At 39.3% G+C, this 11257-nt stretch overlaps 1 protein-coding gene across 1 annotated transcript; it reads left to right on the plus strand.

The window, feature by feature from the left end:
• Positions 1-4416: 4416 nt before the first annotated feature.
• LOC124867937 (homeobox protein unc-4 homolog) lies at positions 4417-10994 on the plus strand. Its single transcript, XM_047364643.1, has 3 exons — positions 4417-4919; positions 5608-5783; positions 9544-10994. Exons 1-3 carry the CDS (start codon positions 4655-4657, stop codon positions 10648-10650), a joined length of 1548 nt encoding a protein of 515 aa, XP_047220599.1. The 5' UTR covers positions 4417-4654; the 3' UTR covers positions 10651-10994.
• Positions 10995-11257: the final 263 nt, after the last annotated feature.

The following is an 11257-nucleotide window of genomic DNA, read 5'->3' on the forward strand; positions in this document are numbered from 1 at the left end:
CTAAACTCAACAATGAGCAATTCTAGCAGGTTAAACTATTGTGTGTATATATATATATATATATATATATATATATATATATATATATATATATAGAGAGAGAGAGAGAGAGAGAGAGAGAGAGAGAGAGAGAGAGAGAGAGAGAGAGAGATACATTTAATTAGAATATTGTTTAAAACGTTTATTTATCTTAGTAGCGTAGCTTACTAAATGAAATGCATTGTATAGATTAACTGCACAGAAACTGATGTTTTCAAGCATTTATTTATGTTAATTATAAGGATTTTCTGCTTACAGATCCATAAAAAAACTTTTTTGATAGAGAGCTTGAGCTTAAAGAGGAACTAAATTCCAAATCAATTTATTTTGCAGATAAACTGTTCAAACTGGATCTTATGTGTGCTATCTTTATGTTACTATGTCATTTTTTTTTTTATTTCATGTAAACTTGTTTAATTCTGCAATATTTGTCCTAAAACCATCTTAGTGCTGCCCTCGTTGGGTTGAACGGTGTCTACTGCAACCAATTTTCCTATTGGTTCAAAGCTTGGTACATGCTTACATCACAGCCCTGCGTTTGGGTATAAAACCATCTCACTCAGACACGCCCCTGCAGTGAGCCAGCTGCTCGAACTGATAAGGCTCATGCCTGCTGGGCTCCGTAAGGCCTCTCTTAACTTTCGATGATGAGGGGGGTGAAAAATCCTTCATGTTTCAATATACCACATTAAGCTAGCTGCCGTTTTCCCTCGTCCTCTGGACCACAACCCTGCTTAACCCCCTTCACATTCTTCCTCAGGATTTTCTTCAACACAGCTGAGTTCATCGTTGCATCAATTACAGCAAGTTGTTCTGGTCTTAAAGCAACAAAGCAGCTCCGGACTGCCACCACCATTGACCTCCTTTTTATGGATTGCTTTGTTAGTTTTACGCCAGATGTAATGGGATGCTACCATCCAAAAAGTTCTTATGTCTCATCAGGCCAAAGAATATTGTCACAATAGCCCTGGGAATCCAGATGTTTATTGTTGAATGTGATGTGGGCTTTTGTGTTCTTTTTGCTCGGCAGTGGTTTTTACCTCACAGCTCTCTCATGGATGCCATGTTGACCTGTCTCTTTCTTATTGTTGAATTATAACATACACACTGAACACACACTGAACTTAACTGAGGCAAATAAGGCCTGCTGTGCTTTAGATGCCGTTGTGGGTTCTTTGTGGACCCTCCTGGAGGAGTCATCAGTGCACTTATGGAGTCATTTTGGCAGGCCGGCTAAACCTGGAAATGTCCTTCACCGTTCCATGTTTTCTCCATTTGTGAAGAATGCCTCTGACTGTCCTTTGCTGGAGTCCCGAAGTCTTAGAAATGTCTTCCAGAGCCAGAGATGTCAGTGACTTTGTTTATCATCTGTTTAGATCAGTGCATGATGTTTGACATCTTTTAGCCTACTTCATGTTGCCAGTCAGGTTATATTTAAGTGATCTGTTGATTGCACAGGTCCGGCTTTAATCTGTTTTGTTGTAGCTAGTGAAATTGAACTCAACTTTCCCTGAAATATGTTAATTTACATTAAATTTAAGATTTAACAAGTAGCCTGATTACTTTTCCTCTTCTGGCCATGTTGATTTGGATAGTTTTCTCCCTTTAATGGATTAAATCATCATTTGAAAACTAAACCGCATTTTGTATTAACTCATCTTATCTCACCTCAGGTTGTTTGATGATCTGAAACATTTAGGTGTGTAAACACAGAAGAAATATGTGGGGGAGGGGCGATACTTTTCATAGCACTTTAAGCCAGTCTTTCATGCTTCTCATTTCAGTAACTGTAATATATTTGTGCACAAAGCTATTCCATGTAAGATGCCTTCTCGTTGTTCGTTTCGATATGTAAACAAGGCAATCACAATCTCTGTTAAACGTACGTTTTGAAAATGATGAAATCTGTGAAACAAAGCTTTTTGGTTTTTGGCACCTGACAGGAACAATCTTCATTCTGTAGCAGCTTTGCAAATCTTTCTGTCCTTGAATGAGTAGAAAACTCTAGAGGAGTCTAGGCTAACTATGTGGTAAGAACTAAGTGGTTCTTAATATGTTCTCTATGTAATTTACTTTTCTGGGGAGTGATCAGCTGACCTGCCGCTTTTAGTTGTTCCAAAACCTAGGCGGAAACTTAAAGGAGATCGTGTTTTTTCTGTTGTGGCTCCCAAACTTTGGAATATGTTCCCTTTGCATATTAGGCATCTTTGCTTCCGGTCTTTGCTTTTCCCAGTTTGAGGTTAGCTTTTTGTTATATGATGTGTTTAATGTCTTGGTTTTATGTTTTATTTCTCTTATTTTTGTACAGCAGCTTGGGTAAAACTGTTGATTGTTAATGTGTAAAATTTAATTGGTCTTGGACTTTGTATTTCAACTTTTTATGTTGCTATTTACCAGGTCTCTCTTAGACTTAGATCTTTATTGTCATTCAGATTTGCATCACTAAATAGATATCTAGACTAGATTTGATTGAATTGCCTCAGGACAAATGCAGAAACAGAACAGTAGCATTTTTTTATATATAAAATTAGCAAAACTGTAGCAAAAATAAGTAGAAAAGAAAAATAATGTCAAAAATACTTAATACTAAAAATATTGCAAATTGTGAAATAATGGGAAATTATCAAAAAAATGTTTACCTTGCAAAGTAGATCTGCGGTTATTAACCGGAAAAACCATAAATAAATGAACTCCATAAACTAATGAAATAGCCTTCAAATGTTGCACGGGTTTTACAATGATGAACATTTGTTGATTTAACATTGCATCAGCTGTTCAAGTGAAAGCATGTAAGGTGCCTCAATGACTAATCGACACAATAAATAACACTTTGGATATCGAACGTGTTGTGATGTGAAGAAAGGTTTCTAGTTTCAAATATGATGTGACAGCTCAGAGCAAAAGTGGAGAGTAATGATAAAGGTTTGGTCATTGAATCAGTTGAGCCCTTGATGATCTATAACTTTAAAGCAGGAGGACATGCTAGTATACAAGTTTAAGCAGGTCTCAATAAATCTAAATATCCCTGAAATGTTAATTCATTTCAGCAAACCAGATCAAAAAGTGATGCTCATACATCATATCACACAGATCAGCCCGTGGAAGTCTTTAGCCTTTAGCTTGTCAGCATTGTTGGTGTGGTCTCTCATCCCCCTCCTCACTTTATAGCTTCTTTATGGGTTTTAGGAAAGGCCAGTTTGTTGGCCAAGGAATATGAAATCAGTATCTCAATAAAGCTAGTCAGCAGAAGGAAGCATTTCGTGCTGTAACATTTCTTGGTAGGTGGCTGAGCTTTTGACTAGATAAAACACAGTGGACTAACACCAGCAGACACCAGACACGGCTCTCCAAATCATCTATGATGGACCTCAAGCCTCTTAGATTCTGTGCCTCTTTACTCTTTCTTCAGACTCTAGAAACTTGATTTCCAAATGAAATGCTACATAGAAACAGTCCAGTTCTTTATTTTCTGACCACAGGTAAGACACTTCTGATGTTGTTTCTGTTTGAGGGGGTTAACACAAGCAACACGACAGTTGCAGGCCATGTCCTGGATATGTCTGTGTGGTGGTTCTTGAAGCGATGGCTCCACAGTTTGTGAAACTCCCCGAACTGTTGTATGGGTTTGCTTTGCAATTCTCTCAACGCTGTAGTTATCTTTTGCAACTTTCTAAAGGACAGTTTTCCTTCCACTCAACTTTTCTACAATTGTTGAATAGCATTGTAAACAGACATCTTCTCTAGCCATGGTCTTTTGTGGCTTAAGCTTTATAAGTCTGCAGTCTTTCCCATGTTTGTATGGGCTAAGACATGGCCATAATCTAACACTTCTTTATTAAAAGACTTTTTTATTGGTTCATTGTAACGTTACATTTTTTTTTGAAAAGCTGACTTTCTGTTTTGAGCCACAATAATTAAAATTATCAGACTTAAACTCTTTAAATATCACGCTCTTTGTGTAATGAATCTACATAGGGGTTTCACTTTTTAAACCGAATTACGGGAATAAATGATCTTTTGAAATATTTTCTGATTTATAGAGATGCACCTGTAGTATAGGCTAAGTATAAGAGAAAAGTGTGTTTTCTCCTTTCAACAATTGTAAGTTTTATTTCTAGGAATTTAATGGAATTGGATTTTCAGTCACTTGGATATTTTCCGGGTGCCAGATTAGCTTAGTCCTCATTGTTTTGACAGGTCTGAATTATAGGACAGCGCCAGGTAATTAGCGACTGATCCAGAAAAGTGAAAAAAGAGAAAAACTCCCCTCTCTCTTTCTCTCTCGGTTTTCCTTCCGTTACTCCATTAACCGCGCCTCTGACGTCACAGGACGATTAGCGCTTCTTATTGGTCCCGGGAGCAGATGGAGGAGCCCTAATGAGCTGGCTCTCACACAGAAAGAGCAGGGTTACCGTCTGGGCTGCACCGTCAGAGAAGCGGTGATACAGCCTCCTCAGCTTCACTGCACATCGCTCGGGGGTCGGGGATCCGCTTCCTCACCTCCTTCTTCTTCCTCTGCCTCCTCACTGTTTATCTCCATTTATTCTGACTGCATGTTCAGCCACACCGCCTCCCTCTGCATCTTCATTTCGGCCCCGCCGCAGCTCCGCCGAGCATGGACAGCCGGGTTCTCGAGCATCCTCACGCCCAGTTCGGCGGCACCTTGGGCGGGCTGGTGGGCTTCCCCTACTCGCTCGGTTCCCACCATCACAACCACCACCACCACCAGCACGTCTACGAGCTCACGAGCGGACACCAGCTGCAGTCCGCGGCCGCCGTACCTTTCTCTATCGAGGGATTATTAAACAGCTCCTGCTCGGCCTCTGTGGTCACCTCCAGCCCCTTACTCTCATCCGACAGCCAGCAGTTCAAACTATCAGGTGGGTCTGCATATTTCTGTCTTTAGAGTTTTAAGTTTAGAGTTTGACACATGCAAGTTGTTGCATGGCTGCAGAGGCGCTTATAAGAATCTAATGAATAGTTATTATGAAGCTTTGGGTTGATAAAGGATCTAAAAGAAGAACCTCATATTCTTTTAATTGAGAATTAAAAATACCGCAATGAAATAGTTTTTAAACGCTCAGTTTGGATTACGGTGTCGGATATTATCAGCTTTTAAATAAAAAGCACTTGAAATTATCCGTAAGGTCCCTATTGGTGTAGGGCCCTTCGGCTGTATTAAAACGTCTATTCATCTCTTATAATATGGTTTTATTATTTTTAACAATCTTGTTTTTGCATTTAACTAAACAGACTTTTTATGCTATTGGCATTTTATTGTTATTATGACCAGTTAAACACACTATGTTATATTTATTTATCTGACAAATTCGTTATAACAAAATATTTTATCAAACAACAAACCTAAGCGGGTCATTTTACACTAAACCACTTTTACATTTACTTGTCGACTAGACTGTTGTAGCTACATCATCTCTCATTTTCTCTCTCTCTCTCTCTCTTTCTCTTTCTCTCTCCTTTATGCATGTGTTTATCTATCTGTCTTTTACACGAACGGACGCACGCACACAAACACGCATGCTTGCATGTGCGCACGCACGTCTACAGATTCTGGAGAACTGGATAAGGACAGTCCCGGCTGCAAAAGGAGGAGAACCAGGACGAATTTCACCGGCTGGCAGCTGGAAGAGCTGGAGAAGGCTTTCAACGAGAGTCACTATCCGGATGTGTTCATGCGGGAGGCGCTGGCGCTCAGGCTTGACCTCGTCGAGTCCAGGGTTCAGGTGAGCCACCAAAAATCAATCTAACCTCTTATTTTATTTTATGCTGTAAAACTTTTTTTTTTTCTTCTCAAATTTGGAGCCATGTTATAGGCTATCCAAGATTATTTCAGCTATTACTACACTTAAGAGAAAAAAATCTTCCAGCTTGAACACATCTGGAGATAATTGTGTTATGGGCAATAAAACCTGCCCCATCCTGTAGAAGCTGCTTGTCAATAATGAAAGCACAAGAAAAGAGTCTCATTTGAATTTTGCATGTGAGCAATCTATTGATTTATGGGCTAATTAAAACAAGGCTATTTACAAAGCAAATCAATAAGTGAAAGGATATAGAACGCCATTTATTTTGTTTCGTATGTGTACTTATTCATAATTCTATAAATAGGTTTCTTATTTCATGTATATATAATATATATATATATATATATATATATATATATATATATGAAGCTGCAGCACTGATAATTTTTATTAGAATCATTTTAAATCTGTTACAATTTGTAAAAAAAAAAAACAATTCAATATTACTATGTCGTTATTGCAACAATTGCAGCAGTTAAAGTAATTTCAGTTTATTTCTCAGAGGAAATAATTAACATGACACAAATATAACCCAAAGTACTTTACAAAGTAAGACACATGGATACAAATGATCACAATAATACCAACACAGTAAAACAATTTGCAAATATAGATAATAAAAAACTAAAAATTCTAGTAAAGAAACATATCTCTTTGCTAGAGAATCAACTTGCACACAATGATCAACGAACCTGTCTTGTTTAGTTTCTAATAATAATAATAATTATTATTATTATTAATTATATTTTATTGCTTTAATTTACATTTATGCTGTTATTTGTTTTAAAGAACTGTATCTGCTTTTTGGACATCTGAAACACGCTTTAGTCTCCCATCTCTTTTAAAGCGCGCCACATCCAGTCCACATGCTGTTTGGAGCAGGAGCGGGGCACAAACGGAGCTTGCCGATATTGTATGTTGTTTGGGGATTTTGTTTGCTAAACCTCAGATTATTGTTCCCTCAAGCTGCTTCTTTATCACGGGGGAAGATAGAACCAACATTAACAATTCATAAGAAGCGCCATTGTCGCGCACGATGTTGGTCCTCTGGTCTTATTATGCAATGTTCGCGGATCCTACTTGTGCATGCTAAACTCCTGGTGTTATCAGCGCCAAACATGCGGATGTCAGCGTGCCTAGAGGCCGGGCGGTGGGAGCTCGAAGGCGAGGGAGGCTCCCTGCCTCGGCTCGGTGAAGGAGGTGGTGGCGGTGGGGGAGGAAGGGAGGAACGGGGTGGCAGACAGCTGGGTGTGGATGCATGACTGTATGACTGATTTAGCCACAGAACTGTTAAATTTAATTGGCGGATGCGCCCACAAAAGCAGCTCATTGGTAATTAACACAGGCACAACTGTGCACCTGCCGGTCTAAGGCTGTGACCTATTAACTATGAAGTCTTAAGGTGTTTGTAGCAGCATTGCACAATGATCCAAGGAGATAAAGAACGTGGTTGTCTCAGGATTTTCTGGAATTTGTATGGATTTGGAGTAAGTCTGTGTTTTTATCCTTGCTTTGTCATTTCATGCAGCTATGAAATCTGGTAATGTCTGATGTTGGGAGACACATTATGTTTGGTCCCAATAAGTGTTCACTTTTTTGGCTGGGATTGAATTTCTTTCTCAAATATTTGTACAATCTAAACAAAAATGAATCAACTTATTTATGACAAACTGCCAGAAATAAGAATTTATCATAACAATTTTAGGAAAGGGAATTTTATTTATAAAGCACAATATATACATAAGGTAATTTATAGTGCTTTAGTGGAAGACAGTGGACATCAATAAGCATAAACTGAAATGGAAAAACTAGAATTGTAACTTAAAACAAATACATAAATTGCTAAAACATGATAAAGATAAACCCCTCAAATAATCTATTAACTTTTTGGGAAGCTTATCTACTTAGCTTAATAAAATATGACAAATAAACCTGCTTTTCATGCTTAACATGAAGAATTATTTAATGTATATGATGTTAAATTACAACAGAGTACATTTCAAGGCAGTTTACAAGACAAACAGGTCCAATTCATATGCAGGTATGTGGAATCCACTTAAATCCAAGTTTAGTTCAAATCAGTTCATAACAGTTCAATCCAGTCATATAGTTGCACTAAGATCCAATAACATGCAATGCAGTTTGATCTTAACGTCAACACAAGACAGAGTGAATAGATCATATCAGTGTTATGTTGAGATTAAATGTGTCAGTTTTTTGACAAAAACTTAAAAAAACTTATGCAATTTGATTAAAGGCACGACAGAAATAATTGACAAAATGACTTTTTCAATCCGGTGTCATTTACATTTTAGTTGTGGGAAAACGTGGAAAAAGTTGGGAAAATAGCCAGTGAGGCTTAATCTTGTTGAGCCATAAATGAGTGATAGGCTTACTGAGGAGATTCTCCTTATTCACTGCAACTAAACACTCTTGGACCAACGTGAAAACAGTTTAACTTTATAGCTCTAAAATACATTCCTCCATAACTTCACATTTGAGTTGATTTAACTAACTAAAACGATACTAAAACTAAAATGACTACATGTGACAAAATTCTGAGTCAAAACTACAACTATGACTAAAACTAAATGTGAAAAATAACACAGGATCATGGAAATAGTACAAAGTTATGAAGGGAGCCCAGCTGATTGCATCAAGTGATTGGCTTTGCAGCAATCCCGTGTCCTTGTGCCTGGTCAGGTTCCATTGCTCTATTGTTAATTTTAATTTGTTGATCTATTGAATTACAGCCTTATTTTCTAAAATTTGACCAAAAAGTGGAAAAAATACTCACTGTATTCAAACCAGTTAATGCTCTAAACTGTCCTTCATTGATCTCATAATATGACTTTTCTTTCAATAGCAAATATAAATAGACAATAAAAATACAGCTGATTAACAAATTTCAACTATATTATTCTACAAAATACAAAGAATGCTAAACAAAGGAATTTCTGCTTTTGTGTGTCCTTGAGCTGGTGGCATCATAAGAGGCAAGGCAATTGAACTGATCAGCTGACCTTTGGAAACAGAAAATACAGGAAATTAGGTGAAAATATGATGTTTATGTGATGTAACGTGTGAGTTTGGTAGCTTTTTTTGGGAAGGTGGATTTTATCCTGATTAACATTAACACACAACATTTTACCACAAAATTGCAAACAAACTGAAAAACTGATCCTAGGATGTTGTTTTATAGGAGAAAAACTATTTGTCAAGTTAGCTTAGTTGATTTTGGTTGATTTTTGAAAAGTTTTGTGTGCAGATTGTTAGACTCTAGCTGAAATGTTCAGTCGGTTTTCAAAATAACTTTTCGATTATCAACTAACTGATGGCCGTAATAACATCAGCCACAGTGACGTTTAATTTGACTTAATTCGGTTTATTTACATAGTGCAAATTCCCAACAAATGTCATCTCAAGGCACTTTACAAAACAAATAAATAATCCATCCAGTCATCCAGTCATCCTGAAAGATTCAAATTCCATTGCATAAATACTAATTAGATTCTTGTTATAACACAATGTAGTCAAATTCAGTTTAAAATGCCAGTTGTTAGAACGTTTTCAATGTATTGTTAACAGATGTTGACAAGAGAAGCAAACAAAATGTGCACACATGTGCACAGTTGTGTGTGTAAATATTTACAAGTGCTATCTTTGTATGTGTGCATAGGTGTGGTTTCAAAACAGACGAGCTAAATGGAGGAAAAAGGAGAACACGAAGAAGGGCCCCGGGCGGCCCGCTCACAACTCCCACCCAACCACCTGCAGTGGCGAGCCCATGGACCCTGAGGAGATTGCGCGGAGGGAGCGCGAGCGGGCCGAGAAAAAGAAACGGAAACAAGAGAGGAAGCTACTGAAGTCACAGAACAAGCTCCTTACAGGCGAGAGCTTCCACACACCTGGTGGTTCCGAGAGCGACAGCGGGGTGTCGCAGTTCACTGACAGTGAACAGCAGCCGTCCTCGAACCTCAACGAGAGCATTCACATGGAACTGCCAGCGTCGAGGGGTGCAGGAGGTCACCAAACCGAGTCCAGCTGCGACCAAACGAGACACGACTTCGGTCAGCTGCAAAACCAGCCAAACCAAAGAACCGCAGGGGAACCAGAGCAGGTTTCTCCAGGCAGCACGCACAGCTCCAGTCCTGGAGGTCAGAGGTCATCCACCATACAGAAACGAAACCCTTTCAGTGTGGAGAGCCTCCTCTCTGACACCATGCCACGGCGAAAATCCCAACTGGACTTTCCATCATCGCCCAGTCAGAGGACACTGGTGGGTAAGGGGCACTTCTTGCTTTATCCCATCACCCATCAGCCTTTGGGCTTTTTAGTGCCGCAAACCGCCCTGAAGGCTGCTCCGTGTCAGGAGAACCCTGACAGACTCACCCTGGGACAAAGGTGCATGCCAAGTGAAGGGAGCCCAGCTCCTTCTGACCTCTCCGCCTTTGGTAGCACCACCAACAATTTGAACTCGAACTATACGGAGCTTATGCACCACAATCACATTAGCACCAGAGTGGAGGCGGGTGATACGAGGGACTGTGTCGGTGAGTGCAAAAAGCCAGCTTTCCCTGTTTCTCCCACATCCAACAACGCTGATCAGACCGTTCTGGTCAGCGAGGATGGAGGCCCGAAAGCTCAAACAGAGCCTGAGGCTGCCGAGCCGTGTTCAAAAGAAACGGGCACAAGAGAGGAGCGAGGTTCTCCAGACCTCTTCGAGGCAAACACAGACTGTCGAGAAACACCAGGAACAGATGGAGAGGATGTCGATATGGACTAACACTTTCAAGGAGCAAACACAAACAAAGGACCAGGGACAAAGCTTCAACTAGTTCAAACATTCCCAAAGCTCTGCCGAGACACTCTGAAACATATCAGGAATCAGGAGACTTGATCTTTGTCTATTTTTTAATCAGACGGTGTGACGACTCCAGCCTTTGAGCCCCCTTTTAAAGCAGGTTTCTCTCTTCTTTTTCTTCTTTCTTTTGTTTTTGTGAACAGCTTGTAAGAAAAACTAGGCTTCAATAAAACATACACAACAAAAATCCTCAGATATTGTAAAAAATGAGAAAATGATATTTATATGTAAACATTTTGATAAATAAAGTTATTGTTTTAATTGAACTGAATTGTCTTGAGGTTGGGAAAAGGGAAAAAGAAGAGAAGAGGATGGTTGACAGAAGCTTTTGCATCATAGCAGCTGGAGTTTTGTCATGTTACAGCAGACAAATCCCCCTCTTTTTGTCCCCCCCTCTGTGTCATGAGCCATGCAAGAGCCGGAGCTCAAGTCCGTCTGGCTGTTTGTATTTATTGCTTTAACAAATTTATTCATTTGAAAGGCCGAGCTGGAATGAGGTTAGTGGCCGCGGGCTATAGGACCCTGCGCC

Source organism: Girardinichthys multiradiatus, chromosome 5 (genome assembly GCF_021462225.1).
Source record: "Girardinichthys multiradiatus isolate DD_20200921_A chromosome 5, DD_fGirMul_XY1, whole genome shotgun sequence".
Classification (NCBI taxonomy): domain Eukaryota; kingdom Metazoa; phylum Chordata; class Actinopteri; order Cyprinodontiformes; family Goodeidae; genus Girardinichthys; species Girardinichthys multiradiatus.